Consider the following 23,766-nt stretch of genomic DNA (forward strand, 5'->3'; position numbering starts at 1 on the left):
AGGATGATTCAGGAGCATTACTTTATTTTTTTTTAATTAATTAATTTATTTAGACTATGTTGGGTCTTCGTTGCTGTGCGTGGGCTTTCTCTAGTTCCAGTGAGCCGGGGCTACTCTTCATTTCAGTATGCGGGCTTCTCATTGTGGTGGCTTCTCTTGTTGCGGAGTACAGGCTCTAGGCACGTGGGCTCAGCAGTTGTGGCTTGCGGGCTCTAGAGCACAGGCTCAGTAGTTGTGGCGCACAGGCTTAGTTGCTCTTTGGCATGTGGGATCTTCCTGGACCAGGGCTCGAACCCATGTCCCCTGCATTGGCAGGCGGATTCTTAACCACTGAGGCACATTATGTTTATTGTGCACTTTATTTCTATTGTTATTACATTGTAAAATATAATGAAATAATTATACAAGTCACCATAATGCAGAAACAGTGGGAGCCCTGAGCTTGTTTTCCTGCAACTAGATGGTCCCATCTGGGGGTGACGGGAGACAGTGACACCCGAAGTGTGTTGCTTATGTCCATCTACTCCATAATCTCGTTTTGGTTGCCGTCACTGCAGAAAACCCTGCTTCACAAAGACAGGATGTTGGAGATGGAAGCAGGCTTTTCAGTGTTTTTGTGGCAATCTCAGGATATTCCACCTTGATTTTCATCCAGAACGTATGGAGATTTGAAGTTGTCTTAAACACACTTTTAAGGCCACCGTCATTTATGATCTCAAGCAGTTGATCCTCTTCTAGCACAGACAAAGTTAGTTCACCTGGCTTATTCACAAATGGGTCGCGAATCCATTCCTTCCCAGTTCGGGGGTCTTTTGTGGTTGGGAAGTAATGTTCAAACTCTTTTGAAAGCTGAGATATGTGATCATGTACCAGCTGGGAGAAAGAAGGCCCTCGCTCAGTCTCTTTCAAAATCTCTGCTAATGTTTGAAACATGTCAAAAATCTCAGTGTTCACTTGTCGACCCCATAATTCCAGTTTGGCTCTGAATGCAGCTACTTTATCTGTCAACTTGAACACAGTTGTTCTCCCCTGAAGTGACAGATCGAGTTCGTTGAGCAGGTTGAATATGTCACACAAGTAAGCAAGTTTTGTGACCCATTCTGTGTCAGTAAAATGTGCTGCCAGTGGTGACTGTTTTTCTAAAAGAAATTTCTGGAGCGGCTCTCGTTAACTCAGAAACTCTGGCCAGTGATCTACCTTTAGAAAGCCATCTCACTTCTGGGTATAAGGGAAGACGTGGGACTTCCCTGGTAGGCTAGTGGTTAAGAATCCACCTTCCAGGGCTTCCCTGGTGGCGCAGTGGTTGAGAATCTGCCTGCCAATGCAGAGGACACGGGTTCGAGCCCTGGTCTGGGAAGATCCCACATGCCGCGGAGCAACTGGGCCTGTGAGCCACAATTACTGAGCCTGCGCGTCTGGAGCCTGTGCTCCGCAACAAGAGAGGCCGCGATAGTGAGAGGCCCGCGCACCGCGATGAAGAATGGCCCCCGCACCGCGATGAAGAATGGCCCCCGCTTGCCACAACTAGAGAAAGCCCTCGCACAGAAACGAAGACCCAACACAGCCATAAATAAATAAATTTAAATAAATCATATCTTAAAAAAAAAAAAAAAAAAGAATCCACCTTCCAATGCAGGGGACGCGGGTTTCCCCGGTCAGGGAACTAAGATCCCACGTGCCGCAGGGCAACTGAGCCCTTGCGCTGTGGATCCCATGTGCCACAATTAGAGAGAAGCCCGCGCACTGCAACTAAGACCTGACTCAGCCAAGTAAATAAAGAAAAAAAATTTTTTTTTTTAAAAAAGAGAAGATGTGTGTGCTCTGCATCCATCTCCTCACAGAGCTGCACGAACAGATGTGAGTTAAGGGCATGTACTTTAATGTGGTTGATAATTTTAATCACATCCTGCAAAACGTTGTTAAGTTCAGGTGACATTTTTCGGCTAGCCAGCAGTTCCCTATGGATGACACAGTGCGTAGACTCACATTCAGAAGCGACCTCAGAAGTGACCCGAGTAGTGAAACCAGAAAGCCATCTAGCCGTGGCAGCCGCTCTGTCCACGCATATACCGACACAAAACGACCAATTCAGTTTTCCTGATATGTAATCGTTCAAAGACTTGAATGGTTCTGCAGCTGTGGTGCTGGTTGGCAACAAAAGTGCACATAACATATCCTCATGCACATCCTCCTGAAAAATATATCGCACAGAAATATATCGCAAGGCAGGCATTGTTGCCTGGTTGTCAACATCGGTAGACTCGTCAACCTGGATTGCATACCATGGCGACTCATTAATCCTCTCTAACAATTGTGCCTCAATATCCTCTGCTATTTCATCAATTCGTCTAGTTGTGGTGCTAGCCGAAAGAGGAACACGTGCCGCCTTTTGAACTGCACCCTCTCCTAAAAGTTCTTGACAAATGTCCTCAGCACAGGCAGGATCAACTCTTCACCAGTAGTAAAGGGCTTCTTAGCTTTAGCCATGCGGTTAGCCACTAAAAACGGTGCTCTCAGTGCAGACACATTTGATGAAGTGCTGGCCTTCAGTAATTGCTTCTGTTCTTCGTGTTCATGGTTTTTTTCCTTTGAAAAACTCCAAAGGCTTGTCTTTCAATGCAGGTGCTTGGTCTCCATGTGGCGAAGCAGCTTTGAAGGTTTCATGGCTTCGTTGGGTAGCCGGTGGCCACATATTATATAAAGCAGGCTTGGAGAATGTGAATCCCCTGTTGCAATGAACCCATAATTTAAGTAGGACTCTTGGTATTTTCTTTTAAATGTAGCTTTCTTTTTGTGGGCAGTCTTAGAGTCTTCTGCTGTCTCATCACTGGGTCTTTCCCCCTTTTCAAAGAAGCTCTCCGGTGACGTTTGTTATTTTACTCATCCTGGCTAGGGTTAGCTTGTGGGCTTACCAAAACTGTGGCTGAGACAAGTGTGCAGTGTGGGAAAGAGGCATGGATGGAAGTAGATAAAATAATGGGCGGGCCACGCGCAGACTAAAACGTGTCAGATTCTGACTTAAAGCCTGCCACCAGATGCAGCTGTACAATTGAAGTACATCAACTCACTTGCCACAATAAAGCCTGCCACTAGATGCTTAATTGTCACTTACCACTCAGTGATAGGGTTTTGATATGAGTCTGCAAGCAATTGATTTTTCATGGTCTCTGTGCAGTCAAACCTCTCTGCTAAGGGAAGAGATATGGGAACATATGTATATGTATAACTGATTCACTTTGTTATAAAGCAGAAACTAACACACCATTGTAAAGCAATTATACTCCAATAAAGATGTAAAAAAAAAAAAAACACCTCTCTGCTAATGACAATCTATATTTGCAGTCGTTCCCCACCGCTAGCATCACTGCCTCAGCTCCACCTCAGATTATCAGGCATTAGATTCTCATAAGGAGTGCACAACCTAGAGCCCTCACATGCACAGTTCACAACAGGGTTCACACTGCTCTGGGAATCTAGTGCCACAGCTGATCTGAACAGGAGGCAGAGCTCAGGCGGTAATGCGAGCAATGGGGAGCAGCTGTAAATACAGATGAAGCTTCACTCGCTCCCCGACTGCTCACCTCCTGCTGTGTGGCCTGGTTCCTAACAGGCCACAGACCAGTACCGGTCTGTGGCCCAGGGGTTGGGGACCCCTGTTATAGAGCCATTACGAGCTTTTAAAGTAGAGAAGTGGAGTTTTAGATTCATCTGGTGTGTATGTAAGATGGATCGAAAGGGGAGGGATTGATATTAGGCAGGGGGACCATTTAAGAGGCTGTTTTACTGTTTAAGGCAAAATAATTTACAACACTCTTGGAATCTTAGTGTTTTAAGGAGGGAATAAGCCTACTGATTGGGGAATTAGACTTACTGTTCATCTTCTTTAAGAAGAAAAATGGTTTATTGATAGAATTATTCATTTAAAAATGGTATTTATGCATAAGATATGTGAGATTAAGAAGAAATCAAGTTGTCTTAAATTAATGGCCTACCTAAGTATACGTAATCTTGGTATATGATAAAGGTGGCATTTCAGATTGGTGAGGAATATATAGGTTATAAATTTTCTTAGGACAACTGAGAAAAAAATAAATTCCAATTTTATATCCTCCAAGAAAAAGAAAGACTTAGATGAATTGAGTATTTAAATATAAACAAATATACACTGACAATACTTAAACAAAAAAATACTATAAATTTTTTTAAACTTTTTATTTGATATTGGAGTATAGCCGATTAACGATGTTGGGATAGTTTCAGGTGCACAGAAAAGGGACTCAGCCATACATATGCATGTATCCATTCTCCCATAAATTCCGCTCCCATCCAGCCTGCCACATAATACTGAGTAGAGTTCCCTGTGCTGTACAGTAGGTCCTGGTTATCCATTTTAAATATAACAGTGTGTACATGTCAATCCCAAACTCCCTGACTATCCCTTCCCCCCTTCATTCCCCCTGGTAACCATAAGTTCGTTCTCTAAGTCTGTGAGTCTGAAGAAACTATAAATTTTAATATGATCTAGAGTTTTTAATTAATTAATTAATTAATTAGGCTGTGTTGGGTCTTCGTTGCTGTGCACGGGCTTTCTCTAGTTGCGGTGAGTGGGGGCTACTCTTCATCGCAGTGCACGGGCTTCTCATTTTGGCGGCTTCTTTTGCTGTGGAGCACAGGCTCTAGGCACGCAGGCTTCAGTAGTTGTGGCTCATGGGCTTTAGAGCGCAGGCTCAGTAGTTGTGGCGCAGGGGCTTAGTTGCTCCGCGGCATGTGGGATCCTCCCGGACCAGGGCTCGACCCCGTGTCCCCTGCATGGGCAGGCGGATTCTTAACCATTATGCCACCAGGGAAGTCCCGAAAGAACACTTTAGAAAAAACTGAGTACCTCAACAGAAAAATGGGCAAAGGCAGAAATTCGTATGATTATAAAATACATGAAAAATATAAATCCATACTGACAATCAAAGAAATGTGTTTTAATACAACAATGAAGAATCGAGGAGTTGTGCTTCTTTCTTTGTTTTGGCCTACCGTATCATATTGGGTAAAAAACAGTTAAAAGAATCATAGGACAGAATTGTTGAGGGATAGGGAACTGCTGCTGTCAGACTGAAAACTAGTATAGTTTTTCTAGAGGACACCTTGGCAGTGTGTATCAAAAATCTTTTAAAAGTTTGACACCAGACATTTCACTTTTACGAATTTATGGGGAATGAATGAAACGGGTTCATTGTAGCATTGTAATGAATGCTATAATGGAGATATATGTAATGGAGCCATTAGCAATGAAGAAGTAGATCTATATTTATTGATATAGAAAGATGTTTGGGATACGTTAAATGAGTAAAGCAGGTATTCAAACAATCTATACAGTATGGTTGTATTTTTTGAAGATGGGATTCCGATTCAGTAGTTTTGAGGAAGGTCCTGGAATCTACTTTTAAAAAATTTCTCATTTCCCATTTGGGGACAAATGCTGGAATAAACCACCCTGCATGTTGTAGCCAGACAAATCTCCTTTTTTCCTCTTCCCTTCTCCCTCTTCCTATGTTTAGAAACGTAATGGCTGCATCTTTACTACCAAGTCAAATATGCTTTGGTGGTGTACTCACACTTAAAAGAATTCAGTTTTACACTGGGGAGTAAGAGGGAGAGTGATGGTGTGGTGGGAGGGAGAGCGAGGGTTTTATTTGCTTCATTGCCTTCCCCTCCCCTCAAGTCCCTTCATACCAATTAGCCCTCATCCTCCACTGTCATAGGAAAAGATATTTGTAAAGAAAAATGAGGCAGTTCTTGGCTTTTGATCTCCTAAGGACCTGTTGTTAAGGCAATTAAAAGAGTTCTAGAGGGTTATTTTCTCTCTTGAATTTTGGCTCTGTTAAAACTTTAGCACACTCTGCTCCACCTGCCCTGGCCCAGCTTTCCTGATGCTCCATTTTGTTTCTCTGCCTGGTCCCATCTAGGCCCATCATCTTGTCATCTTTCACTTTTAAGGTGCTCTTTTCTTTCTCCTTGCTTTTGCAAATTGTGTGGAATTCCTCCTTGCCTCTTCTGTCCCACTAATCTATCTCTTTCTTCAGAGTAGCATTCCATTTCTCATCAGTGTTGTAAGCCTTTCTCGAATTCACCAGCATATGTGGCTCAATTTAAGTTCTTTTAACCATTTTGTCTCTATGACTTCAGTTAACTTTCATATGGTGCCCGTGTAATAAAAGAGGAAGTGTTTTAGTGCCTCCCTGTCTTGCAAATAAACTCTGAGGGTAGCGGTGATGTTTCAGGCCCGTAGAATCAAGCACATTGCTTGAGTTATAGTAAGTACTCAGCAAATACTCGTTGATTGGTTCCCTGATATTTCATTTGAAGAACAAATTAATATTTAAAAACTGCCTCTTTTTTTCTTGTGTTTAGATTACTCAGTCCTTGGTGTTTCTGCTGTTGGCTACACTTTTCAGTGCATTGACTGGTTTGCCATGGAGTCTTTATAATACTTTTGTGATAGAAGAAAAACATGGTTTCAATCAGCAGGTAAAATAGAGAATGCAAATGTTCTCTTTTGTGCTTTCGTCCTCTGCTGGGAATAATTAAAACATAATTTGCTATTTTAGAGCATGAATTAATCGAGGGAAAAGGAACTGCAGATATGGTAAAGATCATAGTTTAAAGTCTTGCCATAAACTCTTCTAGCGCTAATGTCTAGTGTTTTTCAGCTAATAACATTTAAATGAGTTTATTTTAAACTATAAAATGCAAGACATTGACTTATTGTCTTAGGCTACCTGTTGTCATGTAGTCTCACTGCCTTTTAATTTTTAAAATTGCTTTAATAATGTATCCTTTCTATTCACTTATTTGTTATTTTAAAAGCAGTTTCTTAGTTTCTCATGATGACCTTTTATTTTTTCAGACTTTGGGGTTCTTCATGAAAGATGCAATCAAGAAATTTATTGTGACTCAGTGCATTTTATTACCTGTGTCTTCACTTCTACTTTACATTATTAAAATTGGGGGAGACTATTTTTTTATTTATGCCTGGCTGTTCACACTAGTTGTGTCTCTGGTAAGTGAAATCTTTGTTTTGATTTTCTTTTACAAAATGTACCTTGGTGAGATAACTGTCATTTAATCTTCATTAGCATCTAAATGGTTCTTAAGAAGCAGAAGAAATATAAATAGGTGCTCATATAAATTCCCCTTCTGTTTTCTGCTTTTAGCTTAGAAATGGGAGAGTTGACTCTGACGATAGATTTTCTTCTCCTTATACTGGCTCTTATAGATTCTAGAAGCTAGTTGTTAGTTAGCTTTAATGATCCAGTTGCCAAGCAGTTTGGGGCTGTGCATTTGTGAGTTGCCACCAGAATGATGACTAAGTTTGACAATTTGATGACTCTTGACTGAGCTCCAGTGTCTAAAAACCATGGATATTTTGGAGAGAGAATAGATGTAAGCGGGATAAGAAAAAGAAAGCATGAATGTATCTGCTTTCTCCTGCCCTCCTTCCCCTGCCTTTCCCTTCCTCCTCTCCCCTTTGCCCTCTACCCGTTCTTCTCTGTCCCTTGCCCTCTCCTCCTGCCCCTCCCCCTCCCCCTGCCTCTTCCCTTTTCCCCCCACAGCCCCCGCTTCTTCCCTCTCTTTTTCCCCTCTCTGCTTCCCCATTGTCCCTTCTTCACGTCTTCTTTTCCTCTTCTCTTTCCCATATTCCAAACTGCTTCACAGCACAAACACTACAACACAATCAAAATGGCCTGTTAACAGCCCCCAGAAAATACGTCCTTCAGCTGCACTGATGGTGAGGTTTCTTTTAGTCAGAATTACCATGATGCTCATTGCTTCACCTCCTGCTGGTGGGATCATGACCGGAAAATGGGTGCTAGTTGGACTTCCAAATATATGTTGTATGGCAAATTGAAGTGACAGGAGAGAGAGCAGAGGAAATGCTCCCAAAATGCTTAAGGAAGTGCTGTTTCAACCAGTGTGTATAGTTATGAACTGCAGGTCAGTAATGTTAGCAGGCAGACCAAATAATAGCACACAGTCAAGCTCTAGTACTTCTTTTTTTTAGCAAACACTTCAAGTCTATTATGACTACCTTGAAAGACAGAATTCCAAGTTATGATGGGCTTATGAAATCCCCAAGATAGTTTTGAATGGACCATTTGGCTTTTCAGTTATTACCATATAGAGACTATTTATTTTGATTTAATTCATCAAACATATATTGAATGCTGTACTGGTACTATTTGGGGCTGGGAATACCAGAGCAAATAAGATAAGGTCCCTGTTCTCAGGACTGGGATCACATAGTTTTAATATTGAATCTGTATAGTGAGTAGTTTCTCTTTAAGGACATATTCATAGGTTGTTCTCATATTTGCGTTTCAGGTGCTTGTCACCATCTATGCTGATTACATTGCCCCTTTATTTGACAAATTCACACCTCTTCCTGAGGGAAAGCTTAAACAAGAAATTGAAGTCATGGCAAAGAGTATTGATTTCCCTTTGACTAAGGTGTATGTTGTTCAAGGTAAGGCTCCCTGGGGTAAGAAGATTTTATTTGAGTGGTTTGTTTTATTTGACTAGTTTATTCTTAAAACTTTAATAAAAGAACAAATCAGTTGGTTTGGGGTTTTTTTTTGTTTGTTTGTTTCTGTTATTTAAAGATTAGGATTTTACATTTTGGCTTTTGAAGATTTATAAGAATTGATGACATAGTCCAGGGATAGAAACTGGTGGCCTGATGCCAAGTCCCGCTCTTGCCTGCAGCTATGTTTGGTTGGCTTTATTGTTTTTAATTCTGCACCAAGGCCTTTATCACTCCCTGCTATGTCATGATATTAGACTGATTTATTCACTTCTATTACCTGCCTGGCTCCTATATGTAATTGAGTTGGTCTCTTGCTTAGATTCCATTTGGCACTGGTTTGGGGGCTCAAAAACAAAACCAATGTTATTGGCTTTGTCTCCACCAAGAAAACTTCCAGTGTTCTGCAGGACTCTGATTTCACCTGCAGATTACCCAAGATTGGTACCACTTGGTATTTTAGATTAGTTATACTCTGCTTTACTGATGATTGCTTTTGAAAATTAAGCTATCTATCTGTTAGCTTGTGTAAGACTACTAAAGTCTCAAGGAAAGCTACAAAGATGCAAAGAAAAACTGTGTGGTACCATGACTTTCAGAATCTGTAAATTAAAATCCATGTAAATGAATGAGTGTAGTTCTGCCTCTGCCACTTACCAGCTGTGGGATCTTGGACAAGTCACTTTGCATCTCTGGGTTTCAGTTTTGCTTCCTCTGAACTATGGTCTGGCAAATGCTTTCTGTAAAGGGCTAGACAGTAATTATTTTAGGCTTTGCAGGTCACATGGTCTCTGTTGCAACTCTGCCATGATAGTACAAAAGCAGCCATAGTAATACATAAAGAAACAAGCATGGCTGTTTTCTAATAAAACTTTATTTATAAAAATAAGCAGCAGGTTTGATTTGACCTGCAAGCCATAGTTTGCCCATTCCTCCTCTAAAGTAAAAAATCACCATTGAGAAGTAGCTATGGCGGATGAAGGAGTAGAAACTGAGAAGTAATTGCAGGGTCTGGGAGGACAGAGATGGTCACAATTGGAAAGAATTAATTAACAGCAACGAGAAGAGTAGAAATCTCGGGCATTTGGTGGCCAACTAAAGGCACAGTTGGAACATGTCTATGGGGAAATAGTAGAAAAAGAAGCCAATTCATACTACTGCTTTGGCCTCTGAGATTACTAGTCTTTTAATAATATTAAACTAGTAGCACAATGATCAGTATCAGAACAATCTCTGAGGCGCTTTTACTGAAGGGGCAACCTAAGTTGCCGATCACTTATAATCAGATAACTTGAATGCTAATGCTATAACAATAGAGGTAGTCGAGAAGATATGTGATATATACCATCAGTGCTATAAGATTTTAGCTGAAATAGTCAGGGAAGGCTTTATGGAGGGTTATAACATGAGCTGGGACTTCGTGGAAAATCAAGATTTGAGTAGGTGGAGGGTGGCATTTCAGAGGTCAGGCTGTGGAGCCAATAGGCTTGAGTTTAAATTCTAGTTCTAGCACAGATTCCCCGTGTGACTTTGGACAACTTACCTCTGCTAAACAGAAGTTACTAATCTGCAATGCATGTTCCTGTTGTTGTTAATCATGTTGTCAAGAATATTTTGAGTGAATGAATGTTGTTAATAACAATAACAACACACATGATGGATTTGTAAATTGAAAGGAAAAACCGAGTGAAAAACCAAGAGTCTTGCTCTCAGAAAATATCAGTAAGTATTGTGCAGAGAATTAAACTGATGTGAAGTGGTAAAGAAAGGCTGAGTAGATACTTTTGATTAGGTCATCAGACAAGACATCTCTGAGCAAATGAATTTAAGCTGAGATCTGAAGGAAGGAGCCATCCATGCCAAGATCAATGGAGAGACCCTCCAGAGCTTTGTATCTTCAAGAAACAGAAAAAAGTCCAGTGTGGCTACCACATGGCAGGAAAGTGTTATGACATGAAATCTGAGACATAGGCGAGAGTCGGACCACATAAGCCTTTGTAAATCAGAGTAAGGAGCTTGGATTTTATTTTAAGTCTAGGGTTAAAGCTATTGAAGGTTTTAGGCAGGAAAGTGACATGGCCTAGTTTGTACTTTTTACCTATTTTAGGTTGCTATATAGAGAATAGACGGTAGGGGAGGCAAGAGTAGAAGCAGGGAGAGCAGTTAGGAGGCCAGTGCTGTTCAGGAGGAGATAATGTGGCCTAGACTAGAATAGTAGTAATTGATGGAGAGAAGTGGATATACTGGGGATGTGTTTTAGAGGTAGAGTTGATGGAATTTGCCAGTAGATGACATGTAAAGGGATAAGAGAGAAAGAGACATCAAAGATAACGACCTAGATTTTTGGACTAAGCAGTTGGATAAATGGTAGGTTACTGAGATGGGAAAAAACTGGGAGAAGAGCAGGTCTGTGAGGGTTTAAGTTCTGATGGGTGTGTTTTATACCTATTGAACATTGTACTAGAGTTCTACAAGCAGTAGTTAGTTGCACGCCAGCCATAGAAACAAGCTATGGCTGACTTAACCAGAGAAATTCCTTATTGAAACAATATTTGATAATTCACAAAGTCACCAGGAAAGTTAAGTTTACCACACTTGGGAAGTGGGCTCTCCATCGGGAGACTAGGGACCCAAAATCATCCTGCAGAGCCCGTCTGGGGGGGACACTGCTGGTAGCTCCTGATGTTGGAGTCAGCAGTGTGTATCCCTGACACCCCTTCCACTAGCACCTGCAGAATTCATTCCTCGCTGCCCTGCTTCTTTATGTAATTAGCTAACTGTTTCAGAGTCCCCAGTGGGTGCATCTGATTGACTGAGCCAGGGCACTGGGCTAGCTGCCAGGAGTGCTTGGGGAAGCAGATAGCTAGCTTTTTAGATTTCTCAAATGAGAAGCAGTCTCTCACAAGACTTGCATGATACGAAATTCCCTAAACCCTGCAAGGGAATTCTAATACTGGTCAGGGAAAAAACTATACTTGAGAATATAAACAACAGATAGGCACTTTAGCCATCCATGTGGAGATGTAGGCCTGTCAAATAAGCAGCTGGATATATAAATCCAGAGTTCTAGGGAGAGGTCAGGGCTAGAAATAGTGATATGGAAGTATCTGTATCTGGCATGTAGATACCTCCTTGGATGAAGGCACTTAGAGAAGAGAAGGGGGCTCAGGTCAGAGTCAGCAGAGGAGGAAGAGCCAGCAAAGGAGGCTGAAGAGGAGAGACCATTGAGGTAGGAAGAAAACCAGGAGAAGATGGTGTTTCTCTTGAGATAGGAGAAGAAAGTGTTTCAAGGAGCGAGTGGTCAACAGTATCAAATGCTGCCAAGAAGTTGATTAAGATAAGACATCATAAATGAAAGATGAAGAGACAGCTGGCCATGCCTTATAATTTCATAGAACGTTTTGGTTTTCAGAGTTCCCAAATACATTACTTCATACCTCAAGTGGTACGATAAATCCATTCAGTAAACAAGCATTATTGAATAAATACTACATGCAAGGCATAGTAATACTATGCCAAAAAGCTTATGGTCTAGTGCAGGGACTCTTAAAACTCTAGTGAGTATAAGAATTCTCTGGAGAGTTTGTTTAAAGATTCCTCGGCTCCATTCTCAGATATTGGGTGTTTCTAGTATTTACGTCTAACAAGTACCCATAGGTGATTTTGGTGTAGGCATTCTTTGGGCCACACTTTGAGATACTTAGACCAGTGGGAGATACTAAGACATTCATTTTGTTTTACTTATCTGCCTACTTCCATAGATAACTTCAGGTAGCTTCTAAGAAATATTTTAAAATTAATTTAAAAATTAGAATCAGAGAAGATAGAAATGAGATAGAAGTATAAGACCTAGATACCCAGCTTTCCAGATCCTAAGATCCTATATTATTGATAAAATTGGACCACATATTTGGCTCTTAACTTCCAGGCAACCAAACCAAAAAGTCCTGGCCTCATATCATAAACGGGAAAATAAAGCTTAAAGAAATTAAGAAGGTTTCTTACATTTACACAACTAATACATGGCAGAGCCAAGATTTGAACCTAAAGTCATTCTGAACCACTAAATTCACTGCACATGCTAGAACATAAAATATAAAGAAAATAAAGTATAGAAAATAAAGAAAAATATAAAGAAGAAGATAAAAATCAACCGTAGTTCAGCTACTGTTAGCCACTGTTAAAAATTTAGGGTTTTTTTTTCAGTCTTTTTAAGATAGTTTTAATTTTTTCTGATTAAATAAGTATACTGACTTTAAAAGCCTTGGAACAGAGAAAAGTATAAGGGAGGGAACAAAAATCCATATTTCTAGAAGCCAGTGATAAACGCTTCAGTATTTTAATATACTTCTTAATAGGTTTGTGTTTCTGCTTTTCTATTTACATGTACATTTTTTCATGACAATAATGGAATTTTATATACATGAAGTTTTACATCCTTTTCAGTTATGTTGGTGAGCTTTTTCCTATCTTGTTAAAATATTTCAAAAGTATACTTTTTTTCTGGCAGCTTAAAATTCCATTTCATAGCTTTACCGTAATTTAATCATTCCATGACTGTTGGATATTTAGGCTTTATTTATTCACTTATTGCTATAAAGCTGCAATGAGCATAAATATTTGTTGTCAAGACTGCAAAGAAACAGGCACTTTCCACTGCTGGTGGTGATTTATGTTGATATAATATTCTTCAGGTGTTAAACAATTGAAAATGTTAATGTCCTTTCCAGTAATTCAGTTTCTAGGAGTCTCTCCAAAAAACCCCATACTTTTTAATTATTTTCCATGCTTTGAACTGTCTTTTCCTTAGGATCTAAACGCTCTTCCCACAGCAATGCTTATTTTTATGGCTTCTTCAAGAACAAGCGAATAGTTTTGTTTGACACTCTACTAGAAGAGTATTCTGTACTAAACAAAGACATCCAGGAGGAGTCTGGCATGGAACCCTGCAATGATGGAGAAGGGGACAGTGAAGAAATAAAAGCTAAAGTTAAAGTGAGTTCTTCTCTTCCTAAGAGACCCTGGCTTAGTTTTTATGAACAGTTCCTGTGACAACTCAAAATAACATTAATTTCTATGTAGTGAGTGTTGAATTCAGGGAGACTATCAAATAAAAACACAGTGGCCCCTTTATAACTGTGGTATTTGGGAGAGATTATCACTATCGTTACATGCTAACTACCTTGCAAGCTTTCACAGAATGTACACATGTATAAGGTAGGAAAATTCTTATGATTATAAGCTGTCTTTAAAACAGGGACTTATTATATATAATTCCTGACATGTTTATGATTGAAGAATTCTCACAGGCAAGATAAAAAGGCGATAAACATCTCATTTTTAGCTTCATTGAGATATAATAACTATAGGCTTTGGCAGTGGAGAGACTTGAATTTGAATCCTGGTTCTGTCATTTAGTAGCTGTGCATTCTTGGGTGTACTATGTAACTTGGTCAGTTTTCTTTTGTTTGTTTAACAAATATTTATGAAATGTAAACTCTGTGCTGAGATACTTTCCTTGGCACTAGGAATACAAAAATAAAGAGGCAAACCTTGCTCTTAAGGAGTTTATAGTCTAAAGGGGAGAAAGTCATACAAGCACAGTACAATATGGTAATAGCTGCATTGAAGCTATAAATACTGGATGCAGTGAGAGCACAAGAGAAGACGTTTGTTAAATCTGACCTTTTAGTCTGAGAAAGCTTTTTCTGAATCTTCTCCTGGATGAGGTCAGCTAATGCTGATTAGCAAAATCTAAAGTATACCAAGACTAAATGGGGAGGGGAAACACTGATAAGAAAACAGTACATATTTCATCAGAAACAGTCTCCAGTAGTTGTGTGTGTGACAGAATGTGCCATTGGCTTTGGTGTCATTCAGAGATGATTTGAGATCTGTGTAACTCTGGGCAAGTAACTTAAGCTCTCTAAATCTTTGATTTCTTAACTGAAAGACAATGCCATCAGGGTTTCTCATCTTGGCACTATTGACATCTTGGACCAGACAATTTTTCATCATGGGAGGCTATCTTGTACATCATAAGATGTTTAGCAGCATCTCTGGCCTCTCTCTTTAGGTGCCAGTATCAATCCCTCCTTTCCCAACAACTGTGACAATGAAAAATGTCACTAGACATTGCCAGATGTCCCCGGGGTTGGGGGGTGCTGGAAGGAGGGGGCAAGATCACTCCTAGTTGAAAAACACTGGGATAAAGATGCCTACCTTTTAGGGTTGTTAAGATTAAATGAAATAATATATGGGAATAACCTTGTACTCTATGTACTTTAAGTACCAGAAAATAACTATTATCACTAAGCATCTGTTTTGCCTCTAAAGAGATGGTCTAATAGAGTGCCTAGCCTGTTATAAATATGTAGATGGAACAAAATTCTGTGAAGGGGTTAAACAGCATTGGGTGAAGGTTAACTCCTTTGAATATATTTATTTTTAAGTGGGTTTATCAGATTTCCCTGGCGGTCCAGTTGTTAAGACTCTGTGCTCCAAATGCCGGGGGCACGGGTTCGATCCCTGGTTGGGGAGCTAAGACCCCACATGCCGTGTGGTGGGGCCAAAAAAAAAAAAAAAGGGAAACAAGTGGGTTTATCCTGTCCGGATATTGGAATAAAAGTCATTTTGGTCTGACCAAGAGTCATAGGATTTTAAGCTAGGAAGAGCTCTTAAGGTCATCTTATAGACAGGAAAACTGAAGTCTAAAAAGAGTAACCAGGTGACAACAGTGGGGAATCATGCAAGTTCAGCAAGTCAACCTGCTGAAGAGGTATCCACATACAGGGTGGATTACTTTATAGCCAAACCTGGGTGTTAGATAGTGGTCTGCTGATTTCAGTAATGAAATAACTGACCTTTAGTATCTGTGAGAACAGTATTCTTTGGCTTAAATCTTAGAAAAGATTAGTCTTTTGAACCATGTTGAATGGAGTTTGAGTTATTTTGTTGGCTTCTTGAAGAGTAGCTGCAAATATTTTAGCATCTATGTATAAGTTACATAGTCCTACCCTAGAGAACCTGTAGTAGAGGAGAGTAGATATGTATACAAATAGCCCATAGTTTAAGGCAGAGGGTGGTAAATGAGTGGCTGAAATAGTGTGGCTTTTAGAAATTAAGAAATTAATGCAGATGCTAATGGTCAGACAGGTTTCTTAAAAGAGGATATTTGAACTAGGCAAAATTTTGACTTGGGGATGGAGCTTTTCAGGTTGAAGATATGGAATGAATAAAGCTATAAAGACAACTATACAATGGCTATTCTGAGACTAATGAATAAATGGATTCTTGTAGAAGGGGATAGAAAGATAGGCCAGGACCAGTTTGTAAAGTACTTCTTCCTGAAGACATTGAGTGGTCATTTTCAGTGGCCTGGAAAGTTTAGATTGATTTGGGTAGAGGCCAAAGCTTGTTTTAGGAAGTTTAAAATTTGGTGGCAACATATATGATAGAGCAAAGATTAGAGGCAAGGGGGACTTCTAGGGGCCTATTGCATCAAGATAACCAAGATAAGCATGAAATAAGGGCCTACACTAGAGTGAGAGGTGAGAATAAGTGTGGAGTCATAATAAAAGATGGATTTAAAGTACTTGGGTGATTGCTATTATGGGGAGTAAAGGAGAAAGTCAAAAATTGACGCAGAACGCCAGTGCATGTACCACAGGTGAGGTGATTTTAGGTAGTATATCAATATTTGAAATTTGAATGGCTATATGTGTATTAATGTATATTAGGAAAAAGCTAAAACTAGCTTATCATGATTTCATGAAAATTGTCATTTAGGGTAAGGTTAAGTTTTAAAAAGTGAATTGATTTTTTAAAAGATATTAAATAATCACACAGAGAATACATAGGTGTGGCAGAAGTTTAGGAAATAGTGGTTTATTCAGCACCTGCTACTGAACGCCTACTATGTACAACACAGTGGAGGATGCAAAAATGGTTTTAAGTCTGGATCATGTAGAAAGGATGAAGTGTTTCATTTTGAACAGAAGAAAACTAAAGTTACCTGAAATCCCTCCTCTTAGAGATAACTACTATTAACATTTTGATGAATATCTCCATACTGGCTATTCACATTTTAAAAGATGTGTAGGAAACTTACTGTCTGCAGTTTTATCCTTCAGAAGACAAATTCGATCACTGGAACAACCTGTCTCAAAAGCAGTTTAAGTAAAAGGAAAAATTTTAATATATAAAAGCTGTACTTTTATAGAAGAAAACAAGTATTTCCCCAGCAAGTGCTAGGGTCATGTGAAAGTATTCCCAGTTGATAAGTATAATAGAGGACAAGATCCAGAGATGTGGGTTTGGCTTTTACCCACTACTTATTAGCAAGATGATCTTAAGACATTTTAACTTCTCAGTGTCCTTTATCTCTAAAATGAAGATATTACTTCCCATCTTGTGCAGCTTGGTGTTGTGAGGATCAAATGAATCAGCATATGAATTTTATGAAAAGGAAAGTGCTATAGAAAAGTGAAAGATATGTGGTACTTATTTTTGTTCTTGTATGTGAAATTTGCATGGGAAGAAAAGAAAATCCAGTTTTGTCTAAGAATCTACCACCAATAAACAAGTCTCCTTTCTGCAGAAAGTGACCCTTATTTAAGCTCTTTTCATTCCATATCTTTGAATGTGACTCCATGCAGTTCTGAATAGCTTCCTAAACCCAGACACTAAACCAAGAGACAAGAGCCTATGTTATCTAATAGAGACCTGCTTGTTTTATAAAAGAATTAATTCATAGTCCATACTGGGAAGCAGGTAACTAGTGAAAATAGAAACCTAAAGACTGTGTTACTTTATATAAAATGAGGATAATGATAGCTGCCTTGTAGTAGTGGAGATTAACAAACTATATGTAAAATATCTAATAATACAGCGTCTAGTACATAGACCATTTAATGAGTGGGAACTGTTATCATTAAACAAAGCAGCCTATTTTGCTTATTAAACTAATAGACAAATTAGAAAACATGAATAATCCAACTAACCATAAACATCTTACTATATATATAGTATACTATATATATATACTTTATATATATAGTATACTATAAATATATATAGTATACTATATATATTTATTTTAAATCATCTTTTTTTTTTTTTTTTTTTTTTTGCGGTACGCGGGCCTCCCACCGCCGCAGCCTCTCCCGCCGCGGAGCAGAGGCTCCGGACGCGCAGGCCCAGCGGCCACGGCCCACGGGCCCAGTCGCTCCGCTGCACGCGGGATCCTCCCAGATCGGGGCACGAACCCGCGGCCCCCCGCATCGGCAGGCAGACTCCCAACCACTGCGCCACCAGGGAAGCCCTAAATCATCATTTTTTAAAACCATTCTCCTCGGGACTTCCCTGATGGCTCAGTGGTTAGAATCCGCCTACCAATGCAGGGGACACGGGTTTGAGCCCTGGTCCGGGAAGGTCCCATGGGAAGATCCCACATGCCGTGGAGCAATTAAGCCCATGAGCCACAACTACCGAGCCTGTGCTCTAGAGCCCACGTACCACAAGTACTGAAGCCTGCGCACCTAGAGCCTGTGCTCCTCAAAAAGAGAAACCACTGCAATGAGAAGCCAACACACTGCAACGAAGACCCAAAGCAGCCAAAAATAAATAAATAAATGAATAAATAAATAAATCAGTTAATTAATAAAATAAAATAATTCTCCTCTTATTGGGTGTATGGGTTGTTTCCAGTTTTTTGCTGTTAAAAATATTCTTGCAATGAATATTTTTGTATATAAATCTTCAGTTGCACCTCTTTATTTCCCCCTTAGAATACATGTCTATTAATTGGTGCTTTGTTCGTTATTCCCTCTTGATGGCCATTCCCTGAAGGTACAGGTACACGTGTCTCTTAGCCATTTAAGAAACTAGGCTAGTTATCTCATTCTTTACTTTCTCTACCAAATGTATTCTGACCTAAATACTGATGTTTAAAAGGAAAAGAGATAATAAATGTAAATGCTATCTTGCCAGTCATTTTAATCTATCCCTCTACCCAGCCTCATTTTTAAGTGATCATTTTCCTTAAAAATGAGGAATTGGTGAAGGAGTGGAAAAGTGGTAGAATATCTAGATTCCAGTATCTTGCTGCCTGTGTTTCCATTAGGTTGTATTTTTCTAAGGTGTATAAAACAAAATAAATTCCCTTTTTGTCTATATTTTTTTGTACTTCACTCTTTTAAGTAGCTGGAGTTTATTTCAAAACTGTTAGCCTTCACTTTCTAGGGTATATATTGTGTAATTGTTGCGGGATAGATATGTGTCCCATAGATGAAGCTTTTTTATTATTTTGTTTATTTTTTTAAAACAAGAATATTTTTTATTTTATTTAAGAATATTTTTTAAATATTTATTTTTAAATAACAACACACTTTATTTTTTAAATTAATTAATTAATTGATTTTTGGCTGCATTGGGTCTTAGTTGCTGCGCGCGGGCTTTCTCTAGTTGTAGTCAGCAGTGGCTACTCTTCGTTGCAGTGTGCGGGCTTCTCATTGAGGTGGCTTCTCTCATTGGGAGCACCGGCTCTAGGTGCGCGGGCTTCAGTAGTTGTGGCTTGCGGGCTCTAGGGCACAGGCTCAGTAGTTGTGGCGCAGGGGTTTAGTTGCTCTGCGGCATGTGGGATCTTCCCGGACCAGGGCTCGAACCCATGTCCCTGCATTGACAGGCGGATTCTTAACCACTGAGCCACCAGGGAAGTCCCGAAAAATATTTACTTTTTAATTTTTTTATTTTGGCTGCACCAGGTCTTAATTGCATCGTGCGGACTTTTTAGTTGCGGCATGCAAACTCTTAGTTGTGGCATGCGTGTGGCATCTAGTTCCCTGACCAAGGATTGAACCTGGGCCCGCTGCATTGGGAGCATGGAGTCTTATCCACTGCACTACCAGGGAAGTCCCTGATGTGGACCATTTTTAAAAAGTCTTTATTGAATTTGTTACAATATTGCTTCTGTTTAATGTTTTGGTTAAGTGTACAGTTCAGTGGTTTTTAGTATATAATGTGCAGCCATCACCATATCACATTCATCCTTTTACTTTTAACCTTACTGTTTTTATATTTTAGATGTCTCATACATAGATAGACTTTGTTGTTTTGGTTGCTTTTAAATCCAATCTAACACTCACTATCTTTTTTTTTGACAAGCTTTATTTATTTATGTATATTGTGATTACTGATATATTTGGAATTATTTTTACCATATTATTTTATGCCTTTTTTCCCCTCTATCCTTTTCATATCCCCCCCACCTCCACCCCAAACATATACACACACATCCTCACCTTGCTTTATTTTTAGAACTTATTGAAGGTTTTTAAAAAATGATATTTGGGTTGTCATTAAGATTTGAAGGTTCATATATGACTATTCTTTTAATGGTTGCTGTTAAAAATAAATCATGCCCCTATAACCTAAAATCTTAAAATATACAGTATCTTCACTGCTTCCTGAACAATCCAGGAACCTTAAATAAACACTTTGATCTAATTATACCCCCTTCATATTATATTTTAGTTTTATCTTGTTTATTTTTTACCCCTAAAATTAGCATTATTATTATTTTATACAGTCATTATTTAAGTTTACCTATGTGCTTACCTGTGTCTTTGCTTACCATTCTGTATTCATCTCACACCTTCCTTTTAGAAATTACTTTGCTTCTTCCAGAGCATACGCTTTAGAAATTTCTTTGGAAAGTTGTTTTTGTTTTATTTATTTACTTACTTACTTATCAGCTGCGTTAGGTCTTCGTTGCTGCACGCGAGCTTTCTCTAGCTGCGGCGAGCGGGGGCTACTCCTCGTTGTGGTGTGCGGCCTTCTCATTGCAGTGGCTTCTCTTGTTGTGGAGCACAGGCTCTAGGTGCGCGGGCTTCAGTACTTGTGGCACTCGGGCTCAGTAGTTGTGGCTCTCAGATCCTAGAGCGCAGGCTCAGTAGTTGTGATGCACTGGCTTAGTTGCTCCGCGGCATGTGGGATCTTCCCCGACCAGGGCTTGAACCCATGTCCCCTGCATTGGCAGGCGGATTCTTAACCACTGTGCCACCAGGGGAGTCGTCCCTGTTTTTGTTTTTATATCACTCTCATTCTAGATATCAGCTCAAGATTGACAGCTATTTATCCTAGCATCCTAATATTTGTTTATTTATTTTTTTCTATTCTGTTCTGATTTCCTTTGTTCCTGTTGAAAAAGTCTGCTCTGTGAGAATTCCCTGGCGGTCCAGTGCTTAGGACTCCGTGCTTCCCCTGCAGGGGGCCATGGGTTCGATCCCTGGTCGGGGAACTAAGATCCTGCCTGCAGCATGGCCAAAAATAAAAAAAGTCTTCTCTGAGCCTATTGTATTTTTTTTTAAAGTTGTTTCCGGTTATTCTTAAGATTTCTCTTTGATTTTCGTGTTGTGAAAGTATGGACTTCTTTATCCCAGTCCTGTTTGGGATATACTGTGGTTCCTAAATCTAAGGACTCTTTCCTGAAGTTTTAAAAATTCCTTGCCATTATCTAAAGTATTCCTTCTTTCCCGTTCTCCCTAGTCTATCTTTCTGGAATTCCAATTAGATGAATATTATACCATCTCATTCCGTCTCCCATGGGTGCTAACCACTCTTCTATATTTGTCTCTTGGAGCTGCATTCTGTAACTTTTCAGCTCTACACTCCAGTTCATGGATTCTTTCTTTAGCTATATTTAATCTGTTCTTTAACCAGTCCATTGTGTTTTAAAGTTCTAATTGGTTCTTTTTCAAATCAGTCATTTCTTGTAGTCTCTTATTCCTTCCTCATGTTTTTAGTTCCCTTGTTTGTAATAAACATGCTTCTTTTTATTCTGTATCTGATAATTCCAGTATCTGAAGTCTTAAGGAGCTAATGCAGCTAGCTCCATATTGTTTCAGCTAACTCTTACTCATTGTGGCTTGTTTTCTGAAGTATTTGGTAATTTTTATTGTGAGTTCATAATATGTCAATGATCTTAATCTTCAGGAATCTTGAAGCATCTGGATTTAGGGTACATTCCTCAATAGAGGATTTGTATTTGCTTCTATCAGTTGGCTCCAGTGCTACCAAGCCAGAAGCACTTTAATATCTCATCTTGGGGTTTTCTGGACCATGCAGATAATGTTTTTGAATTTTAATGGAGACTTTTCTTTTTTTTTCCACTTTAGATGAGCTTGACAGAGTTGGACTACTTTGCCGGCATTTTTTTTTTTTTTTCTGGCTCACTCTTTGACTCAGAGTATACCCCTTCATGGGATCATGCAAGGGATGTTAATTTCAACTCCTCACCTTTGGCTTTTTCTTACTTTAAAATAAACTAAACTGTATGTTTAAAAGATATTTGTTTTACCTTATTAAGCATTTTAAGATTTTTTCATAGTATGTGTGTATTGGTGAGTGAATGTGGGTATGCACATGTGAGAGTGTGTGTATAAGATTAAATTGTTCATTGTGTCCTGGCACTATTTAAATTGAATCTGGAAAGTTTATAAACAGTGAGAATTTTATTTGGCTTTGTAAACATTATATTTTATCATTCATATGACCACCTACCATTTAGGTTTAGTTATTTTATTTAATTTATTTATTTTTATGAGGCATGCAGGATCTTAGTTCCCAGACCAGGGATCGAACCTGTGCCCCCTGCAGTGGAAGCATGGAGTCCTAACCACTGGACCACCAGGGAATTCCCTATGTTTAGTTATTTTAAAACCAGTACTATAATAATATGCAAATGATTACATATCTGTTAACTAAAAAATTGTTTATTTGATAAATGTTGAATAATTTACTTTTATATCTATAGCTGTGTGAAAGTTGAAAGCACTGGTCTCTGGCATCAGACTACTTGGCTTCGCATCCCAGGTTTTCTACTTATTGGCTGTGTGGCCATAGGAAAATTAGTTAATTTCTCTGTACCTAGATTTTCTCATCTTTATTTATTTTTTAAATTAATTTTTATTAATTAATTGCTTTACAATGTTGTGTTAGCCGCCACTGCACAAGAAAATGAATCAGCCATACACGTACAGATATCCCCTCCCTTTTGGACGTCCCTCCCATTTAGGTTACCACAGTGCATTAGGTAGAGTTCCCTGTGCTATACAGTATGTTCCCATCAGTTGTCTAGATTTTCTCATCTTTAAAGGGCAGTAATAAGTGTACTTATCTAATATGGTGATTATGATGTATAAATGAATTATAATACAGTATTTAGCACAGAGGACCTGGTACATAGTCACTGTTTAATAAATGTTAGCCACTTTGTTGTTACTTTTTAAATCTTTCCTGGCCTATTCTTCATATGTGTTGAAGGAAAAAAAAATATGTATGCATGTGTGTGTATATGTGTGTGTGTGTGTGTGTATATGTGTGTGTGTGTATGTGTGTATTTACATATATATTTGTAATGTTGGTTTGAGAGGCTATCATAAAGTTAGGGAAGCAGGGCTCCAATAAATTTTAACATTAAATTTTACTTTATTAAAGTAACACAAACATATTGTTTAGAATTCAGAGTACAAAAAAAGTATATAATAAAATATAGCAGTTTCATGTTTCTCGCTTCTCTGTGCTGCTCACGTCCTGCCAGGGCCCTTTCCCCACAGACTGCAACTCTTTTAGCTTCTTCTGACATTTACACATATCATTTTTCTATATTGTATGTGTACTATTATTTATTGACCCTATCTCTTTTTTTTTTTTTTTTTTTCCTGCACCGCACGGCATGTGACATCTTAGTTTCCCCAGCCAGGGATCCACCCTGCACCCCCTGCAGTGGAAGCGCAGAGTCTTAACCACTGGGCCGCCAGCAAAGTCGCTGACACTAGACCTCTTGACTTTCACGTACGGTAGATGAGGATTTAGCTCTTGTCCTAACATCCGCTCTGCTCCTCCCTTCCCTCAGTTCTTCCAATATAGTCCTGTTACAGTTCTTGGTTTAATCAGTATCAAAACATTTTTGTAAACATTATTGTAAAACAGTGTTGTACCTATTCACTGCTGAGCATGCCTTACCTTTTTTCACTCTTGCTTAATAATTGCTTTTTTTTTAAAGTGTGCTTAGTTATCCTTTTATCTTTTTGCTAATTCTTCTCACAACTTCTGCTGTCTTTCAGTATAATTTCCTACAAGTTTAATTGCATCATTAACCTTATTAGTTTTAGTCCCCCTCATCCCTGCCA

At 39.1% G+C, this 23,766-nt stretch overlaps 1 protein-coding gene across 1 annotated transcript in view; it reads left to right on the forward strand.

Annotated features, from left to right (window-relative positions):
* ZMPSTE24 (zinc metallopeptidase STE24) overlaps window positions 1-23,766 on the forward strand; it is a 56,073-nt gene that overhangs the window by 22,330 nt on the left and 9,977 nt on the right. The window contains exons 4-7 of the mRNA XM_082613068.1: window positions 6,406-6,522; window positions 6,902-7,054; window positions 8,377-8,518; window positions 13,386-13,570. Coding sequence (XP_082469194.1) covers window positions 6,406-6,522; window positions 6,902-7,054; window positions 8,377-8,518; window positions 13,386-13,570 — 597 coding nt within the window. The remainder of the gene's footprint in view (window positions 1-6,405; window positions 6,523-6,901; window positions 7,055-8,376; window positions 8,519-13,385; window positions 13,571-23,766) is intronic.

Source organism: Mesoplodon mirus (genome assembly GCF_964341445.2).
Source record: "Mesoplodon mirus genome assembly, chromosome: 3".
NCBI lineage: Eukaryota > Metazoa > Chordata > Mammalia > Artiodactyla > Ziphiidae > Mesoplodon > Mesoplodon mirus.